The following is a 21,976-nucleotide window of genomic DNA, read 5'->3' on the forward strand; positions in this document are numbered from 1 at the left end:
ACAAGAACAGGACGTGAACTTAGTCCTTCAGAACAAGCTGTCTGTCTCCATCAGGGTCGTTACAGCCATCTTGCACCAGTCATCAGCCCAGACTTTTTTTTCCTTACCTTATTCCTGTTAGTATCCAAGGACCTCTCATTTCCCTAGTGGTTTCTGACTATATTTTCTTTTAATCGTTCCACTTTTCTTATTTCTTAGTGTTGCTGTGGCAGTCTAAATGTCTTTTTCTTCTTGTAGTTGCAGTTTTCTCACTATTTCCCTGAACATCTGCAAGACAGCCCATCTGGGTTGACACAGTGTGAGATGAGGCAGACAGGCATTGCCAACAAAGGGCTCCTACTGCAGCAAGCGGGCTGTTGAAATCAGATGTTTTCTAAGACGTCTATGGGGACAAAGCCTTTCTTCTTCCCACTGTATACTTTGATAAAGCCATCGTGTTCCTTTTCAGAAGTCACACAAATCTGAATGCAAAGAAGGTATGAAAATAATAAACTCTTTGCCACGATCAAGCAACATATTATTCCAGGCTATTTATCAGATGGGTTAGACATCCTGCTAGTTACTTCTACAAGGTAGAACAATCCTTTTTAGACTCTCACTGCTTTGATAAGAAACTCAAACTCATATATTTAGAGAATTACCTTTCACCCTGCCTTCTTGAAGTGCCACATATTCATGAGAGACATTAAAATCATTAAGAACTTCGTAGTGGAGCAAAGATTTTGAAACTTGAATTATAACTTCAGTGTACTGTAATGATTTAGTTGTCTGTGTATGAGAGGATTGAGTATTTCAGATCATGAGCTAGCTGACCCCCTCAACAGTTGATGGCGAAAAGTAATCACGATGCCAAGGTGGGTCACTCATAGCAGCTGATCTGAATGCAAGCATATTCTCTTTTGCATGTTCAAGGAGCCCAGGTACTTCTCAGATAGGTAGGTACTTACTCAGCTCTGTTGTGTATATCAAAGTATTTGATCTGAACCCAGCTATGCGAGTGTGTTTGCATAACACCTACTCCCAATGGAGGGAATTATGGTGAAACCATATGGTCTTTACAATAGTACAAATATTACATCATAGTAAAGGTTTGCATTTCCTGAAGACCTTTGTGATCTCAGGTATTTCCATTTTAGGGCCCATCCTGAGATACTCTTGGTAATAGCTGGGCCATTTGAAAGCCTGGTAGCACAGGTACTTTAGACTGGGCACTTGAGCACAGAACCACACAAAATAAAGAATTGTTTCAAATATCTGTGCCAAGGAACTATGTATTTCCTACTAATCAAACAAGATTAAAAAATAGCCATAAAACTGATGGTCCTACTGAGACCAACTCACTGATTCCTCATTATGTCAGTGCCAGGTATTTAAAGCCCTCTGTCTGGACTAACACTCACAAAGGCTCTGTCTGACACGTATTTACAGTGTTTAATTACAGTAATTCAGAGGGTATGAAATAAACAAAAATGGCTTGAAAATGTTCCTGGCTAAATGCATTTCAGCACGACTGTTACAGATTGTATGGTGACACCTAAATACCACATCTGAATTCTGGGCCAGCTTGTCCTCCTGTTGTTACATACATAAAATTTACTAGCAACACTGATGCTGCCAGAGGGAAATGAAAGGTCATAAGAAGGAGGTGAAGCTGCTTCATATTTGCCACCTCCAGTATTTGGAAATGGTCAGGTGCAGCTCTGTACCTGCAAACAAAGGTTTGGAAAGCAAATGGACTCAATTTTCTTACTTAAGCTACCCACTTAACAATAACAGAATTGGATCCCTGGGGCAGAATGACTGAGCACACCAACAGAGTTGACATGCAATTAAAAATAATAATGTTGTTTGGGCTAAAACACACGGAAAGTGTGGGAGAGGTATGGAATTGATGCTGTTTAGTTTAAGTACTGTTGCAAAAGAGCCAAGCTCATTTGTGTCATGAATCCTTAGCACAGCAGCTGCTCCCTCTCCAGTCACCTCACCATTTGAAGCAGAGAGGTGTAAAGCACGTACACAGAAAGGTGTTTCTGACTACTGCTAGATGTTGGTCTGTGTTTCTGAGAAAGACTATGAAAACTTCAAAGATGAGAGAAAAAGCCTACAAAGAAGCACCAGATTCAGTATGGCCAAGCATGGCAGAGTATCCAAGAGTAGGAGAGAGCATCTTGGTTGAAAGATGCCCCTTCTCAGTTGATCCCTGCTACTGTGTGGGAAAATGAGCCTTTGCAGCTTCTCTGTAAATAGACTTGGCTGGTTAAAAGGAATGCCTGACTCCATCACTGTGCTTTCCTCCTAACTAAAGATGTCTGCAAGACCTCTAGCTTTTTGCATGGGCCAAAGAAACCCCAAGAGTAGTCAGATCTCCAGAAGGGACCTGCAGCAGGTCTGCACTGCTCACTAGCCATGCTGCATTTCTTGCTTAACCTCTGGTGCTGTGCAGAACATATTGAGAGAACAGAGTACTTTTCCCTGATGTCTTGTACTGTCAGCAGAATGATTTGTGGACAAAAGAAAAATACTGAACTTTCTGAACACTGGTTTTCTTTATCTTTGGAGTGAAAAAAGATGGCAAATTTGGTCTTTTTTTGGAGTTTTTTTTGGTTCTGCTGCTGGTTTGAGTGCTCCTTGATATCAGTGGGAATGCTCTGCTACAGCAATAGGTTTAGATCTTCACTGGGCATGAGGAGTACGAGGCCTTTGCAGAAGAACTTCTCTCACTCTACATACTAATACATTGATTTGAATTCTCACAAATTCCAGCTGAAATTCTCTCACACTAATACACTAAGCCTTGCATGTGCCGGCCCCCAGCTGGCAGAGTCTTTTCCCACTCCTTCCAAAGGAAGGGGATGTGTTGGGGGCAGAGTGCGCTTGGCCACAACATGCCACACTTTCCTAATCCTGTGTGACTCAGGAGGTCCCCTGGGGCTGTGGCAGCTGCTGGAGCTTTGCAAAGCCCTGGAGCTGCTCCAAATTCTGCAGTATTGGAAGAGAGGGAACACAACACCATCTTTAGCCACTTTTATCCTCATCCCCTTTTGTGAGTGCTGCCAAGTATTTCACCCACAAGTTGTAAGCCTTGGGGTTTGGCTCTTGACTTTCTTAGGTGGGTGTAAATCAGGAGTAACCCCAGGTAAGTGCATGGTGGTGTCCAGAGTTTTGGACTCCACCCGATGAATCAGCTGTCGCTGAGGACTACCCCTGGTGACAGACAGCAAACATGATGGTTGTGAAGGCACAAGGTGCCACAGCTACCCTCAGGCGCTCACGGTTTGCTGTATCAAATTGGAAACTTCTTAAAATTGCAGCTACTCAGGCTGCGATGTTTTGGGGGGAAAGCTGCTGGCCTGACAAGGTAAGTGAGCCACTGAGTAGCCACTCTCCAGTGAATTTGGTAGCAACACAAATGGAGACAAACAGTTGGTTTTTTTCCCTATGCCCTGGCTCAGAAGGTTAGTAGTGGCGTAGGCCACAGGGTAAGAAACCACATCTCAGGCTATTTCTCCGTCGTCAAGTGATCTTCAGAACTAGCTGAAAGTGGGATCTAATATTATAAAGTCACTTGCCCATTATATCATCTCATTTTGTTTAAAAAAAATCAAAACAACAGTAAAAATAAAACCAACAACTGTTCGAATCATGACTGTTGTCTGAACTTGTCAACACCTGCCCTCAGGATTTTTTATCCATCAGTCAGCCCCAAGGAGATGGGGGAGATGAGCAATTAGGAAATGGTCCTTTAAGCTGCATGGTCATTAGTACTCTCCTGTTGTTCTAAGTCCTGTGCTTTGAATTTGGGCTCAAGCAGCAAATTCTCTTTGTCCAGGAGTAACTTTGAACTTGCTCTAATTTTCTGCAGCTGTCTTTTGCTTATCTTCTCTCTCCCATGTATTTAACCCATCTGTCAGCCACAGACGGGTTCTGATAAAGTAGGAATTTAGTTGTGAGGACAGTACAGTGTCAAGAGCTGTCCTGGAGCCTGCAGACAGTGCCAGGTGAAGAGGTTTGAAAGCCCAAGTCTTCTGCTTGTCTGTAAGAATGACAGCACAGGGACACTGTGAGTTGCTACATCTGCTGCCACCTGTGCACTGAAATTCTTGCCTACATCAGCTTTGTGGATGGAAATGATAAGTAGTTCAGTTTTCATACCCATTCAGCCATCGTGCAAATGATGATGACGGGTTTTATATCAGCTGTTTCATTAGCTTTTGGACCGAGAACACCAGCTTATTTTACCTACAGCTCTTATTTAGGGTTCTAAAGATGACCTGGACTAAACTGGATGCATAATGGGCTGTGCCCATGTTTTAGACTCTTGCAAAACTCGTGTGCCACTCAGTATCTCTGAATGAATGAGGACACCTCTCCCTGTTCAGCAAGACTGACGTCAATGAAAATCAGAGATAGCCAGAAAAAGACCCTTTTCCTCTTAAGCCTAACTGTAAAGTGCAGCAGTTATAGCTGGGGAGCACATGAAGAACCGCAACATCAATTTCTGCGCTGGGTTTGTGTTTTGTTTTTTTTTTTTTTTTTTTGTGTTTTAAGTGATTCAGTCCGAATGCATAAGTCACCGTGATGCAACTGATTTTCAAAGGCAGCTGAGTCATGCTCTTAGAAGTTCAGCTCCTTTTAGAGTATCCCAGGATGAAAAATGTGGGGAAATAAAGTAATTCCTAGGCAGTGAGGTGAAATGCCAGGTAGCAACAAAGCATCCAGACTGATCAGAAGAAGACTCGAGACAGGTGGATCCGCTGGGGCTGGAGACCTGGGTTGCAATCCTGCCTTGTTAACCTAACCTCATGGATTTGTTTAAGCCCATGGCCAGGCTCTTCTGGGGTGGCTGGACCAGATCAGCACATAGCTGCTAATGTACATGTGCCTAAAAGTAATTTTTTTTGAAATTCGTGTGACTGGGTGTTGGGGTAGGAGGGAAGTTTGTCTCCTGAGCTGTGGTGCCAAGGGAACAGCAAGGCTGACAGCTCTGGTTCAGAGGTTGTGGCCATCACAGCAGCGGTGGCCCATCTGCAGTTACCACAGAAGCTGGCTGGGAGATGCTTTTGGTAACAGGGCTAGTTTACATCAGTGATGTTTATAAAACACATCCATTGCAAAATGGATCTGTTGCACTGACCTTTATGTAAACTCACAGTCCACATTTAGATGAGGCAGAGAGTTTCTGATTGCCAGTCTTGTTACAAATGTCATGGTTTGGGGTCATTTCTATTGCACAAGATCACTTGTGCAATTTAAAATCAATTGTGTTATTTAATCACAAAAAGTCCAACTCTAAAGTGGTTTGTATTAGTGTGACTGTAGACGTCAGAGAGGCTGCCAGCGAAGAGCATGAGTAGTTTTTTTTAAAGAGGTTATTTCCTTTACTGAGGTAGGATATTATAGGAAGAGTAAAAACAGACATTCAAACAATAGATTATTTGACTCCTTTAAAAATAAGGATGATCAAAAATGTTAGAGGCATTTTAAGAGATGCTTTTCCAAACATTGATGATATATTAGATATATCTTTTCAAAATGGTGACTTTTTTTGTGAAAAGAGGTCAAATCAGAGCCTGTAGTCATGCAAAGAAACATTTGTATAATGTGTGGTAATGAATTTGGATAGGCTAGAGCAGAAGTTACAGGCTGGAGAAAACTTTATATGTAATGTTACAATCAATCTGAGTTGGAAATTATGCAGCCAGTATTGTGTGTGAGACAGCTTGAAAGAGTGGAAAGCCACAGAAGTTAGCTGGTTTGGGTTTCCCTGTTAATAACCTTCCTTTATTGATGTCAGGCTAATTCTGCCTCCCTCCCACAGATTCCTGATTGAACCCTCTGGTGCCTAGTCGTCTTCTGAATTTGTTTCAGGACCCACAAATCTGTCAGTGAACCCTAAACTTCAGGATGTTGATGTCTCTGAAGCAGTACACTTTTTCTCCCCCAGGCTGGGTTTCATATTTCATAATGAAATTTTCGAGGCACCCTTTGTGAAGGGCGTGTTGCTCAAGATGGGTGAGCAAATTATGTTGGTTTTCCCTCAGTCCTCTCCTTGGCTTTGCTGGAAAGGTTTGCATGAAGCTGAAGCTCAAAATGTTATTCCCAGGGTATGAAACTGACAAGTGATTCCAGAGAAAGCCTCACCCACTGTGCTTCATGCTTTGAAAATATCTCTGCTTGCCTGAAATGGCTTTTCTTAAGGTATTCTTGTGGCTTTGTTGATGTGAATATATCGCCTTTTGCCTTACAAGAATAGACTCTTTACCTGGGAACATTCGTATAAGGCACAAAGGGGATAGAAACCTGCAGTATAAATCGTGGATAGTATCAAACAATATACTGAAAATTCATATTACTGTCACTGGATAAGTTTTCCTGTTGGCATATCTTCCTTGCCTTCATTGTCAGAATGGCTCTGGACTCCTGCTAGACTCTGCAGAATTTGACCCAGTGAATTAGCAGTGTAAAATGAAGACAATTTGCCATACTATAGTCACAGGAATTTATTAGACCAGTTAATGAGTTTTTCTAGCTAAAGTGAGACTTGACAGAAATTGGTAGCAATGAATAATTGCTCCTTCTTGCTAATCTGGAACAAGCCAGTGCTTTGCATGTAGTACATATATTGTGCTCACAGCACTCTGGACACTGTGCCCAGAGACAGCTAAAATGGCTGGTTACATCCCACAGAAATCCCCAAATAGAACAAAAAACAAAAAAAAAGAAAAAGAATTCTGACAAACTTTTCCCAGAAGTTCCATTCAGATGATTTTTTTTTCTTTTTTCGTCTTCCCTACTGCACCCCTCTCTCTGCTTCCCATGGAAAACAATGGGGAAATAAAGGACAGAAAATAAGAGAAATGGCTGAAGAAAGAAGAAAGGAAATTTGACTTTGGAAATATAAAATAAATTTTTTAAATAAAAAATTCCCAATAAAAATTAAAATGTTTTTCACAATCAGAGTTGTTCCACAGTGAAGGCAAAGTTGTTCTGCTAAAAAAAAAGACAAAAAATTGTGCCATTCAGGCAGTGATCTCCATGGTGGGCACATGTCCCACAGGCTGGGTTCAGGAGTCCTTGTGCTCTTGTCCACCTACTGCTGCTGCATTGGTTCTGTGCAGGCTGCCAGCTCTCACTCGGGGCTATTACGGGGGGCTCAAACCCTGCAGGGGGGTGCAGGGGGAAGCAGATGAGTGTCCGTGGCCTCACTGTGAATGTCCCGCCTGGAAATTACTCAAAATGGCCTTGAAGCTACTTGAATGTCCCCTTTTTGCACAATTTCTGCAAGGGTGGAGTGGAATCTGTTGGCTCCACTCCTTTCTTCCGATGTCTCTGCATTCATCTGTTTGTTCAGTCTGATCTCTGCCCCCTGTTTTACACCAAATATTTATTTCTTTCTTCCTCTGAAGGCTCTCCCACATGGAGTGAGGACCTGACAGCATTCACATGCAACCTCAGCATTTGTGTTGGGTTTGAGATAGGGCAGAATAAGTTTGCTAAAGAAGAGGAAGTAGTAGACAGACAGGATGGATTCATCCCTTTCTTTACCTCCTGCCCTACCAGAGACGATGACGAGCTCCTCACTGCGAGCTCCTCCCTGTGAGCTCCTCCCTTGTGAATCTATTATGAAACAGGGACAATAGGAAGTCCTTGCTTTTAGATGAAGCTGCCCACTTGGAAACCATGGTTTTCTGAGAAATGAGACAAGAAACTGGGCCCTCACTGTTTGCAGCAGCAACCACACTAACAGAGAGGATCTGGTACGCCCACTGACGAGAAGGGACTCGGACCCTGACCATTCCCTCATGCTAGCACGCCATCTTACCACACTACCATTTCCCCAAGCTTCGCCCTTGTGCATTGCTTGTTCTAGAGCACCAAGGGTGCAAAACCTCTTGTTCTGCTTTGGTAATATTTTCTCCCTCTTTGCGCACATATATAAAAAATCAAAAGAGGTGCTGGGTAAAAAAAATTAAGCATTTTCTCTCTTTCTAGCAGCTTCAGGGCTGCCCAATGTACTATATGCACAGGGTCAGTTAAAATATATTCTGGTCACTGTATTGCTGTGCCTTCCTTCAAAAGCTGTGTATACCCAAGGATTGTTAGCACTTGTATGTTTTGCTATGCCACAAGGCAGCAGCAGCAAAGGTACAAGTTAACCTTATCCACCAGTGGAGTGAAGTGTTACAGAAGTTCTGTGTGAGAAACCTGTGGCCCTGAAGTCCACCCTGATGCTGACTTCTGCTCTACTTTATTAAAATCAGTGCTTGTTCAGGCACTGTAAAGCAAACAATTCTTGGTGATGTGACATCAGTTGCCAAAGGAAAGGAAATATCTAATGAGGTGGAAGAACATTAGGCTTCACAAGATGCAGTGAGAAAAATCTAGTTTTCTATTTCATCCACGTGTCAGAGAACCGAGGCTGTGCAGCACCCTTAGTCAGCCGTCCTCCTATTTACATAAGCTTATGCCACAAACCTGTCCCTTAATGTAGGTTTTGAGCCCTATCTATCTCTCACTTTACCTCAGCAAGCATTTATACCTCAGAATCACCAGACTTGACACTCGGATGTATTAAATATCTGGTAAAAATTTAAACTCACATTTAAATTCAGATCATAGACACACCCCATAATGGCAGCCATGGCTTTCACCTTGTGAACCCACCTGAATGACACAAAGTAGAGGGAGCTGCTGAAAGTACACCGGGGTGAATGGACCCTGCGAGTCTTCACTGTAACGGTGTACTTGAACTCACATCAGCACTTCTAGTTTAGAATAAATTAGAGCTTGTAGAGAGGGTGTGTAAGTGGTGACACAAGCAATTAATGATTAAAGATACTTTGCAACTGGTGAATAAGAGTAAAATTTAAGACTTACAGGTTTTTTTTTGGTGCTGTCTTAACTCTGCAAAAAAATGAGCTGTGTTTAGATCTTTAGGCAAGGTAAGGTCTGGGGAGGGAGCCACTGTCTTTTATTAGATTAGCTCTAATAGTGAGGAGAAAACCAGACCATTTTTCAGGCACACAAGGTCTACCTCTAAGAATGTGTTTTCTTCAAGCTGTCCCTCAGAAGTCAGTAGGAAAGTATCTTTATGAACGTCTGTGAGACTGAAAATTTAGGCTATGTTAGGCAGGGAGTATGCGTTTGCACAAGACCAACACTGCTCTTAACTGGCTATTAGACACTATTACCACAAAAATAATAAATTTTGTAGTAAAGTTGCAGTGAACAGCATCTGCCCATGCTCATCTTGCACAACTTTCCCTCCAGTCGTTGGTCAGACTGCTGGATGCTCAAATCTGGTGGGATCTGGCTCAGGGGAACTTACCTGGTTCTCTTTCAGAGTTATCTGTCCCTGTTCCTTGCAGCCGATGAATGTCCTGATACACCTGTAAATCTTCTCATCATGTTGCACTCTTTGAACGAAGTTAGCAGGAAAAAATCCGGTTCTGTCATCAATTTTCCCCTGTGGAGAAAAGATATTGATAGAAGAAGGTTGTTAACACCAGTAGCTTTAATAGAAGTTCAGTATTGAAAATAACATATTTTTCCCTTTGGAAGGAAAACAGATAGATATAAAATAATTAGCACATACCTTCCACCAGTCTTCATTGGAGTCTTCCAGAAGAGTGATCATATCCCCTGGCCTGTAATTAGAAGAGGAATAGTAGTTAAGATGACTCTTAGTTGTTATGCTGCTTCAGCTTCCACAATTACCTTCTAATAGGAAGGTGATCCTTCCTTGGTCATTTTATCTGAGCATTCGCTGCAGGTAGACTCAAAGAGGCAGCAATCTTTATTCAATCATACATGGTAATGTAGAAAGAGAGTCTCTGTATATTGGGGCTAGATCTTTATTTTGAGACAACATCTGTGAACTGGTATTTTTGCTTCCTGTTTAATAAGAAACTGTTTAAAATACAGTCCCTATTTGTTACAGGCATTATCTTGTTACTTCAAGACATTTCACATTGTTGGGACACACCACTTTATCATCTGCGTTTTCAAACTGTGATTGCAGAAGGAAGGCAGCAGGAAAATAGTTCTATTTAACTGACAAAGGCAATTAGTCAGCAGGGATATAATTCTGCCCAGGAATGTCTTTTTGATTTGAATGGGACATATTTACCTTTATAATGTGTGGTGCAGGGTTGTAATTGCTAAGTATCAGCATCCAGCTGACTAGTTCCAAAGCAGAGCTAGGAGAATAATTTGGCTGGGAATGCTAATAGCAAAATGTGCTGAGCTGATTTTGTGCAGGTAGTTGAACAGTTATTTGACCTCCTTCCCCCCGTTGGTGGCACTTCATCAACATTATTATGTAATTACAATAGTGCTGCGTTGTAGAAAGTAAGTGGCAGCCCATTTCCAAACGGATTAACCTCAGAAAGCTCTGTCTGCTTGATATGAGGCATTTCTTTGATCTTAATAAAATTAATGGTTGACCCCTTCAGCTTTCCTTGGATTCCCTGTTAGGCTCACTGTATTGTTGAGGTATCAGCACAAGAGCTTGCAAACGCATCTGGAGCATGTGATGGATAATGAATCCAATTTAATGGACTTAGCACGCATAAAAGCTGTGGACCTGTCTAGGATGCAGGTGGAGCTGGGGGTGGTGCTGGGCCTCTTTGGTCCACTTGTCCAGTGGTTATCATTGCTGCTGACAACTGGAGAAACAGGCATTTGGTCTTCTAACACTGTGCGATCTGAACCAGAGTTTTCCAGCTTTCACAGAAAGGCGCTTTCAAAGGGCAACAGGGTAGGATTTTCCTCAAGCCCTCCTCAGGAAGCTGTTCCAATGTGTTTGGAATAATTAAATGTTGCTAAGGTGAGAAAGGAAGCTAGAGAAAAAGGACAACTTGATATCCCAGTGCTAAACGATTTCTTCCATGGGAAAGGACATCCGAGTCCCTTATTCCAGTTAATATTTAATACAAAACACTTAAAGAGGTTTTGCCACTTCAAAGAGAATAGGCTGTAACACCATTGGAGCCCTTACACTGCAAGGAAGAACTCTTTCAACAAGAAGGATTTAGAGAGTGCCATCCTCCAAATACCCTTCAGCCTGGTCATTAGAAAAATAACTTAGAAAATATAAATTTATTTGGCTGTCAGAGAGAGATGGCAACTGAACCTAAGTGGTCTGAGCACTGAGATTTTTAGATGCAAGACCTGCAGATTTTGCCTTCTGATATTTTTTAGCACAGGGCTAACATAGATGTATCTAATCTCCAAAAAGGATTCAAAATAGAAGTCCCAGCTGGACCTATGTTACTCTTGCTTCCTAGACTTAGGCTGCTAATCCCTGAAAGGGGGCAACTTGCTTGGTGTTTACTGCTGGTTGAAATCACTCTCAGGTCTCGTCTTTTTCTTCTGTAAATCACAACCCTGGATATGTTGTCTGCTCTACATCAGTGCTCTAGAGTTCAGTAGGTGGCAAGATAGGAGCTCATCAGCCCTGAAGTGGCCAGACAACCACTGATTATCATTGTAGGTCCCCTCCAAATATTCTATTCTATTCTATTCTATTCTATTCTATTCTATTCTAATCATTTCAGTGTCTGAAACCTGGGCTTGCCTGTCTCCAGGACACTCTACTTATTGTAAAATAAGGTCATCTCTTAGAATAAGCATATTACTGGAATGTCCTACTTTACTTATGCCTGAGCTTTGGAAAACCTGACTGGCTGCTCCCGCTATTGAGGAAGAAATCAAGGTTGTGGCAAGTACTAATTGCTGCTGAAATCAGGGCTGGCACCTCTCTGCTGCAGTAATCTGCCACCCATTGCACCCCCTTAGAGGTGAGCTGAGATCTCCAGAAATCTCCCCTAACTCTTCTTCCCAGCTCTGCTCCTTCCCCTGCTACTTGCCTTCATTATGTTAGGGCTGATCAGTGTCCGGCTGGTCCCTGACTTGGGTTCCCAGGACAGTGCTTGTCAGTCTTGACAACATTGCTATGCTGTACCTATCTCTAGCAACTCAACTATGTTAAATGAAAATTCATGCAACTGAGCTGGATCCTACCTGGTTCTACAGTGACCAAACAACATTACTAGCTATTTGGCATCCCTTATGAAACAGTGTTAACCCATGTATTACTGAATTTCTGGACATGGGACAAAAAATGCTGCTGTAGCTGAGCAACACTAGTCTAAAACCTGGCTGGTGTCTCTGGAAAGAACCTGTTAGTCATTACAGTCCAGGCTGCAGACCACAGGCTGCTTTTTCCCCTAATATGAGGGACAGGAGAATTTTGGAGAATGATGTGTTTTCTGGATTGCTATGTCTTGATGAGGATGGTAGTCCAGTGCAGGCTTGTCTGGGCGGTGTTCCTCTTCGTGGAACAAACGCACAAGCTGGAATACACCCCTAAAGGAGCAGAAAGCAAAGTGGAATCCCTTAAGCAGAATAGCTGGCAAGTTGCACTAAAGGTCACCATACCCTGTGGTTATTTCCTGAAGAGTTGACATTCCTAAAATAATGATCAGGAAATGCCAGCAAAGCAGAATGATAGGGAAGCTTGTAATTTCTGCTTACATCCCACCAGTTAGTTCCAGAGCGATGAGAAGGCACAGCTGGGAACAGGAAAAAGGCTTTCAGTGAAGGAGATGCTGATGAGAGGGCCATTTCTCTGGCAATTCCCTAAATTCTGTGGCATGTGCATGACTATTTTGATGTAGGGGATGCCCTGAAGAGAGCTGACACATTTCATGACAAGAGCTCTAGCAAGACCATACAAAATGTGAGTAGCATGAGTCAAACTAATCGCACTAAAAGAAAAGATGTCCTTTCACTTCAGTGGGTTTGTATTAGACCTTGCAGAGCTAGCAACTGATGCAGAACTGAGGAAGGAAGTGTTAAAAATTATAATTAACAAGGTTATTTTGCAAAGATAAGAATGCATCTTTCTCATGTGAAAACACTGCCATCCAGCAGCTGGACATTGTTCTCTTTTCTCAGACCTAATCTGAATGTGAGAGAAAATCAAACAGGACTGGTAAAATGTTCAGCATTAACATGAGAGCTGGTGAGGAATTCCTAGTTGAAAACTTCTGGTTGAAAAAACAAAGCAACTGAAAACTGAATATTTTCTAGCTGAAAGCCATCTTGCTCCTGAAGTGACATAAGTGTTTTTGAAACTTTTTATCTATTGTGTCCTTGCCAAAAAAAGTTGGTCACCAGCTTTTTATCTATGAGAATATCTTTCTATCTGCAAGTGGATACCTCTATAAAAAATGTGTAGTACAAATGTCAGAATGAACCCTCTCTCCCTTGAAGTCATATACAGCTATATGAGACTCAGTTTGCATGGGTCAAATCAACTAATTAATATTTTGGGGCTTTACCTCATCTCCAAGTCTTCATTTTCTTGTGGTACAAATTTGTACAAGGCAACATAGGTGTTCATTTGTAACGTGCTTTTATAAAATGGTCCCTTTAAGAAGAAAAAGAAAGAGAAAATGTAAATATCTGTCCTGTACAGGAATTTGGTTCACTTTGGTTCACTGAGGAATCAGTGCCTGATCTTCCAAGAAATGAGCTGGAATCATCTCACTGCTTTTACACCTTGGAGGACTATGGCCCAGATACTGTGAGCCACTGAGGCAGTAACTATCTTCATTTAGAAATAAGGTTCTTTGAACCCCAAGATAAAATTCCAGGCTTCCAAAGAACACACGCAGAAATCTGCATAAGTTGGTGTTTTGGGTGAGATCTTAAAAATGAGTCTGCCTTTTTCTCTCTGTTAATGTATGACTCTTACAAGCCCAGTAGTGTATTACTGGCATTATATAAGGTGTCTATTATACAGTCCTCATTATGGATGCATTGTACAGTGCTAGAGTTGTACAGTGCACAGGTCCAAAAAACAGGGTGGGAAAATCATTTTTTTAAATAGAAAGCTGCTTGCATTGGGCTTCCCACAGAGAAGACTGGCTACTCTCTCTCCTCCCTTTCTCCACTGGTAATCTGGAGAAAAAAAAGCACCTAAACCAACCCCCAAATAATTTTTCAAATCAAATCCATGATTTTTACTTTACTGCAGTTCTATTGTAATGACATGGCCTCCCCACTGGATCTTTTGTGTTCACAATATCAATTTGTAATAAACAAAAGAACATAAAAGGGACCATAATGGGTAAATCAAAGAGCCATCCAGTCCTGTATATTGCTTCCAACTGTGGCCAGTGGCCCAGAAATAGTATAAGAACATGACAGTCAGATATTGATGCTTCTCCAGAATAGTGCCCCAGCAGACCTACTCAAGGTCCTCAGCTATCCATAAAAACAAGTCTTTTAAATGACTTTGCATTCCCATTGCATTCTCACAAAATTTATGCCCATACCGGGGAATGTATACTTTTTGGTTCTTCTCCAAAGTGTTCTGTGCCATTTTCGGAGTATGTAAACACTGAAATAAAGCAAACACATGACGTTTTAGGAGTAGTTTAAGACTCTTCACCTCAACAGGATCACTTTTATTTTGCTAATATCTTCCCTTTCCCCCTTACCTTCTTTGATCCCTTGTGCTCTCCTCTGAACCTTTCTACACCCCCAACAAAACCACATATACCACTGGCACATGGCACAAAACAATCTCTGTCCTGAAGAATTGACAATCATAACAAATAAACCATTTTGATCAGATGAATATACACAAGTACAGCACTGGGAATAGAACCTAGGTCCCCTAATTGCATTACTATTTAAAGTCCAGCAGCCTTTTCCTCACACTGAATGCTGTATTTTCACGTTTAGGACGAGCAGTATTTCCGTTTAAAAGCACTTGCAAAACCTGATGACCATATATGAGCAACACTGCGGGAAGTTTGTACGCAAAACCCCTTCTTCCCCCTCTTCAACCCTCTATCTCTAAATGTTTGATAGCCTTCTTTGATCTCTCTCTCCAGTAGTCCCTGCCTGGGGGGCACTGGATATGCTGCTTCTCTCTCTGATTTTATAGGAGGTACCTGAGTTGCTTTGGAATCGGGATGGGTTATCTGAGACACAGGGCTGTATATGTGAAAATTTGTTTCTAAGTTACTAAATCAGAAACTCACAGAATAAGACAATGGTCACAGCACCTAATCATAGAATCATAGAATCCCAGGTTGGAGGGGACCTCAAGGATCATCTGGTCCAACCTTTCTTGGCAAAAGCACAGTCTAGACAAGATGGCCCAGCATCCTGTCCATCTGAATCTTAAAAGTGTCCAATGTTGGGGAATCCACCTCTTCCCTGGGGAGATTATTCCAATGGCCGATTGTTCTCGTGAAAAATTTTCCTCTTGTGTCTCAATGTCTCCAGGAGTAACTTGTACCCATTATCCCTTGTCTTTTCCATGTGACTTCTTGTAAAAAGGGAGTCTCCATCTTCTTTATAGCCACCCTTTAAATACTGGAACATGGTGATAAGGCCTCCCCTAAGCCTTCTTTTCTCAAGGCTGAACAAACCCAGTTCTCTCAGCCTTTCCTCATATGGCAGGCTTCCCAGTCCTTTGATCATCTTTGTGGCCCGTCTCTGGACCCTCTCCAGCCTGTCCACATCTTTTTTGCATAGCGGGGACCAAAACTGAACACAGCATTCCAGGTGTGGCTTCACGAGCGCTGAGCAGAGTCAGATAATGACTTCTTTATCTCTGCTGGTGATGTCCTTGTTGCAACCCAGCATCCTGTTGCTTTCTTTGCTGCAGCAGCACACTGTTTGCTCATATTGAGCTTGTTGTCAACCAGGACCCCTAGGTCCCTTTCCACAGAGCTGCTCCCCAGCCAGGTAGATCCCAGCCAGTGCTGCGCTCCTGGGTTATGTTTTCCCAGGTGCAAGACCTTACACTTGTCCTTGTCAAACTTCGTAAGGATCTTGTTAACCCACTCTTCCAGCCTATCCAGGTCTTCCCGCAGGGTGGCTCTCCCTTCCGAAGTGTCCACTTCTCCATTCAGTTTGGTATCATCAGCAAATTTCATCAGGGTACACTTGATCCCATCATCCAGATCATTTATGAAGATATTAAACAGCATTGGGCCCAATATCGATCCCTGGGGGACTCCACTTGTGACAGGTTGCCGGTTTGAAAAGGAGCTGTTTACCACCACCCTTGGGTGCGGCCTGTCAGCCAGCTCCCCACCCACCCCACAGACCACTTGTCTAGACCGTAACACATCAGCTTCTCTAGGAGGAGGCTGTGGGAAACCTTATCAAAACCTTGGAGAAATCCAGGTAGACCATGTCCACCACTCACCCCACATCAACCGAGTAGGTTACTTTGTTGTAGAAGGCGATCAGGTTTGTCAAGCACGATTTGCCCTTGGTGAATCCGTGCTGGCTTTTCCCAATCAATTTGACTTGTGATAGCCCCCAGGAGGATTCGTTCCATAACTTTCCCAGGGGCTGGAGTAAGACTGATGGGCCTATAATTTCCTGGATCCTCCTTTAAGCCCTTCTTGTAGATTTCAACCTAACATACCTGATATCTAATCAGTTACCCTTTATTGTAATTACTTCATGAGCTGACTGATGCCTGTCCTCAGTTATTTCCCTAGAAAAACCACAGTGGCTTTATTACATTGACTGAATTCCCCCTTCACATTTTAAGAATTGCCTGGTGTTTCTTGCTTCTGGATAAAGTCTGAATACGATTTTAATAGCTGGAATCTTTGAACAGCTAGAAGCATCAGCATCTTCTCCCACCATTTAACTCTGCAGGTGTTTTGGGCAGAAGCTGGATTTTGTGGTCTCTGACAATTTGGAAATCTCCAAAATGGTAATAAGTAGCAGGCTGCATTTCCTTTTTGTTTCTCTGTGATACAGTTAACACACGTTCAGGGGAAAGAACGTGCCAGGGAACACCAAACTGCTCAGTTTCTTTCCCCCTCTGCTCTTTCACTTGCTTACCCTTTCTTCCATTAACACATATTTCTGTGGCTATTCTACATTTGACAACCAAACAAAGAGTCTTTGAAGAAGTTTTATGAGTGAAATAGTAAGGTTCCTTGATAGTAGAGAGTTGTATTTAGACATTGAAAAACTCTAGTGTTCTTGTAACGGAGAAAAGATAGCTAAAATGGTAACCACAGCACGCATGAGAAAGATTTTGTACAAAGTGACACTCATCCACGAGCACACACAAGCACATGTTCTCTGATAAAATGTAAGACAATATTGTAGTCATAAAGTGCAATGTGTGAATGCAAAGACAGTATGTGAGCTAATACCTGCAGCATTTAACCTGAAAATGCCCCAGTTTGTGTCCAGCTGGTCTGACTGCAGCTGACCTGGGGGCCTCACTGTGCTCCTCACCAAGTCCTGTTGTAGAGGGACTCTGACCCTGCAAACTGCCACGAGTACCAGAGGGAAAACCTTTTAAAAATAAAATTCATTTCCTGTATCTTCTAGTATAGAGGTATATGAATATTCAACATCTGTATAAAGGGATGTAAAATGCTGCCATTACTACCTGGCAGTGTTTAAGTCCTACTCAAATTACTACGTTTTGTGTGTCCAGAGGAAAAGGAGTTAGGGAGGCAAATAGAAAAAGTTCTGGTGAATAATGGGTTGGGTAACAAGGAGCTTACAGAAAGTCATTCACCAGGCAAAGTGGAAGTATTTCAGCAGCATGTTTGAATTAATTTCTGCTTGGTGATAGAAAATAAAGCTGAGTTATTAATGTACAGCCTTGTGAGCTGTGGAGCTGACCCAGCAGGTGGGGAGGGAGCTGGACTGTGTCCTTGTGTTTGCTGAGAAGTGCTCACCAAACCCGCGTTTGCAGGGAGAACATCCCATGTTTGACTTGAGGGGCAAGTGCTCAAATCCCTGTTGATAACAGGCTCATACATGCCACTTAAAGTATATTTTGGCTTGCAGGACTTCTGTTACAGATGGCAATTCACAGCAGTGAAGGAGTATAACTGGCTTAGAGGAGGCTGAAGGGCAGGAAATTAGGTATGCCATTTTACATTTGTAAACTAGGAAGCTTTGTTTCATAGTGTGTATGCCTGGGCCTGAATGAAAAAAAATCTTCCCTTGAAGTTGTTGTCATAGGAGTCTACAGGAGCGATTAGATGGCCAGACATATGCTGTGTCCTTTCACCCTTCTGCAGGCTCTGCCTCTTCTGCTGTTTCCCTTTAAGCAAAGAGTCTCAAACGTACATTTTCCTAAAATCTTATTTGCAGAAGACAGTTTTTTAATGGAAAAAAAAAAAGAACTGGAATGGACCTAATTCATCAAGGCATTAATGTGGAACTGCCTCCTGAAGAGGCAATGGGCAACTGAGGAAAAAGGAGTGGTGAATCACCCTGTAACAATATTTTGAATTTACTTTGTTAAATTTTTAATCTCTGTTCAGCCCATGGCCTCTGGATATTACTAGGAGGCACTTGAATCTGAAGACCATAGAGGTATGTATGTAGTTCACGTCTCCACACAGCAGAAATCCATTTATTTTCCTATTTGTTCGCTCTAGCAGCAGCAGACAAAAAAAAAAAAAAAAAAGTAGGGGTTTTTACAGTCTGAAAGGATTTTATCATTTCCATAGCTTGTGCAAACAGTGCGGGCAGTTTATTAAAAATCTACCAAGGGGAAATTTTTGGAGTGACTGATGCATAATTTATACCCTGAGCCTCTGAAGGATGGATTGTAAAAAAGCCAGTGCTGATCAAAGGAATCGTTAATGTGCCGCGGAAGTTATTTGGAGGTTTGACACATGCTGAGTTTTTAAACTAATCTCATTGAGTAAGTTCCTTGAATGCCTCTCAGTACATGCAGTGAATGCAGATCTCAGAGAAAAAAGTTTCTTTGGGTTTCAGAAATGAAACTACTGATCGACAATGAAATAAAAAGTTATCTGAAAACTCAAACAGGGCCAAATTAATCTCAGGTGGGCAGGATTAAACAATGTGAAGCAGACTGAATTCTTTATTTTTAACCAGGTCAGGTCAACTCGCACTTGCAAGGCAGAAAACCTAAATAAATTGAATAAATTGTCAGGAGAAAGCAGATAACATAGATGGGATGTTCACAAAACGAGAAGGAGGAAATGACTGAATACAGTGAGAAGTGATAGGACCAAGAGGGGAGGAAAGGAATGAGGAGGTAGCATAAAATGGGAATGGACAGCTGAAGCTGGCATTTCACCTACGTGAATTGCTAGCGGCATCTAAGGAGCACTGGGAGTCTAACAGAAGAAAACTATGCTCACTGTGATTTATTTTTGTGGTGTACATCTCATGTGAGATTCATCAAAGCAGCCTTCAGGTGCTGTTAGAGAAGTTGCTCTGATGGTTTGGGCCTGAAGTTTTGCTTAGTGCTCCAAACCCCTTTGTACTTATCACTTCCCTCACCATGACTGAATTCAAGAACAGGGTCACAAACACCATCCCTCAGTGGCTGAGATTTCATTACTAAGTGCTCAGTTGGCATGATGGTCTCAAAATCCCATCATACCAATGCTGTAAAAACATTACTCCTGTACTGCAAACAGACAAAAGAATTGGGCTATTAATATTACTGGGCACATACTATAGTTGTACTAAGAAGCTGCAATTATAATCAGGATTCATTGTGTTGGATAATATTTTACAGACATATGGATATTATATGATTCATTTCCTGTCCCAAAGAGATTATGGTATATAGAGACATGTAGACAAATTAAACATATGGAAGAGAAAGTAAGTATTATTTTTGTTTCACTCTGCCGATGTGGAACTGAAGCATGTTAAGTGAGCAGTCTACAGTCATGTTCATGAAGAATAGGAGATAGGGAATGGACCCAAACCTTGTCCAGTGTCAGGTCTGGACACAACAAATTGAGAAAACTGGTGGCTTGGATTTAATCTGAATGGCAAAAAGCATTCCCCAAATTCTTGCACCAACTACATGCCCCACTCACCTCCCACTTTGAAAACCAGAATGCTGCTAAAACGTGGACATGCCATAAAAAAAGGTCTGAAATAATAGATTGTACACAGGCCTATACATTTGAAGATGATATCCTGGCCTGGCAGCACTCACCGCTGTTGCTGCGTTTCCTGCTTATGTCAAGGGTGCCTGCAGAGCTATCGCCTTCCTCAGGAACTTCTGCCAGGTCAGCTGTCTGCAGGGACAGAAAGAGCAGATGAGATGGGATAAGCCAGAGAAAGCGAGTGATGAGGTGAAATAAGACCACACGAGGGAATGTAGCACTTGGGTGCTATCAGAGCAGAGGAAGTCAGCCTAACGGGATTGCAGAAAACATTGTATCTGGTGATGCACAACAAATAACTACTTCACAGGGAGCAGTGAAAGCCCAGAAAGAACTCCAGACCAAGTTTCCAGTCTGAAGTACAAAAGATTTCTGCAGTATAAAGCGAAGTGAAAGTTAAGGAACAAAGGATTATGTTAAACAATGTGGTTCTCTGTATAAAATAGAGGGGGCTTTGGGGAATTTGTAGATCCTGCAGGTATACTAAACAGCTGTCTACCAAGGAGACTGGACATTAATTGAAATTATTGACTATTAATTTATTAACCCTGAATACATTATTCAATAAAATAAATGTAATGTAAGGGTGATTTTAATTCTGTTAACATGCTGTGAAAGAAGGAGCTGGAGTGTATGGAGTTGGTGAAGTCAGTCTTTAAATATCTGCCCTCACTTTCTTTTTAAACAGTCATCTGGCTGGTATGGTTAGGGAAAAATGAAACCCAAATGTTGTTATTAGAACTACTATGATTTCTTATTTGTACCACATTAATGTCAATCATGATTAGGGACCCATTGTTCTAGGGTGTAGGAAAACGTGGGATAACACAATCCCAAGCCTCAGAAGTATACTCTGCATAAAGCACCAGATTCCTTGGTTGGGTAGTTGGCTTCTCCATGTATAGCCCAACGGGAACCAGGAGCTGCTCCAAACAGCTCTGTCCGAATCTGACCTTACGGAGTTTCAGTGTCTGAACTCTCCACACATGACTTCTTTTGGGTAAAATGTCTTTTATAACCATAAAAATACCAAATTGAATTTGAGTCAGGTGCTCTCTAATGTGAAAAACTGTAAATCCTTATAAGCTCCTAAGCTTTATTTACTTGTTAACAGTATTTTAAGACACATGGAAGGATTTAACTTAATTATTCCATGACACACTAGAATTATACTGTACACATAGCTCTGTCCATTGTTTTGCAGACCTTTGCCTGCGTCACAGGAAGAAAAGCCAAACGAGGAACCTTCACTGCCTTTGTTCAGGTAGTATAAAATCTGAATTGCTTTGCAGATTTTTATATGTTTTTTTCCTTTTACTAGTGTTGACAACAAAGCGTTTTTTAGAAAGTACTTTGACAATTTTATTTCCCCTATCTAGTACTTTCCTAGCTACTTCTCCATCCAAGGATACTAATGAACAAAGAGGTTAAAAGTAGATTTATGCCACAGGTGTCTTGTGGTTATCTTGTTTCCCTTGCTATTTTAAGAGCCTTCTACTTTACTCCTCTGTTATGGCTTGGTTTTAGACTCAGCCTTTTGTAGCATTTCATGCTTGTCTTGCATCTTGCACAAATGTGTCACCCCTGCATGAGAAGGCACCGCAATAGCAGTGCTAACACGGAGTCAGCGTAGAGCATATCTAGGGATTTCTCGTTGCTGGGTGGGAAAAGGAAAGACTAGCTTTGTTGAATTAATAAGTCCTAGCTATTTTTCAGCTCATTGCTATGGCATGTTCCTCAGCCTTCATAGACTAGCTTCATAATTGCTGATTAGCTTCATATTTTGTTGGGTACTACTGCATATAGGATGTGCAGTAACTGTCTCTTCAGTATATACCTCATCCAAAACCTCCTGAAGTAACCTCAGTTACCTTTAATGATTTTTCAGTCAAGAGCTATATGACAAATGGCCTAATAGAAATTACAGAGGTACAAAGCTGCTTTTGAGAGGAGCTGATCCACAAAAAACTAACAAGATCTGGAATCACATTTACATCACCTCAAGTGACTTTCTGTAT

General features: G+C 41.9%; 1 protein-coding gene across 1 annotated transcript in view; it reads right to left on the reverse strand.

Moving 5' to 3' along the window:
* Positions 1-362: 362 nt before the first annotated feature.
* STAC (SH3 and cysteine rich domain) overlaps positions 363-21,976 on the reverse strand; it is a gene marked incomplete at its 5' end in the record, with an annotated part of 28,230 nt that continues 6,616 nt past the window's right edge. The window contains 6 exons of the mRNA XM_009583166.1: positions 363-461; positions 9,329-9,466; positions 9,596-9,647; positions 13,347-13,435; positions 14,346-14,410; positions 20,009-20,090. Of these exons, the coding sequence (XP_009581461.1) occupies positions 363-461; positions 9,329-9,466; positions 9,596-9,647; positions 13,347-13,435; positions 14,346-14,410; positions 20,009-20,090 (525 nt within the window). The remainder of the gene's footprint in view (positions 462-9,328; positions 9,467-9,595; positions 9,648-13,346; positions 13,436-14,345; positions 14,411-20,008; positions 20,091-21,976) is intronic.

This window comes from Fulmarus glacialis, unplaced genomic scaffold (assembly GCF_000690835.1).
Source record: "Fulmarus glacialis isolate BGI_N327 unplaced genomic scaffold, ASM69083v1 scaffold7668, whole genome shotgun sequence".
Taxonomy (NCBI): Eukaryota; Metazoa; Chordata; class Aves; order Procellariiformes; family Procellariidae; genus Fulmarus; species Fulmarus glacialis.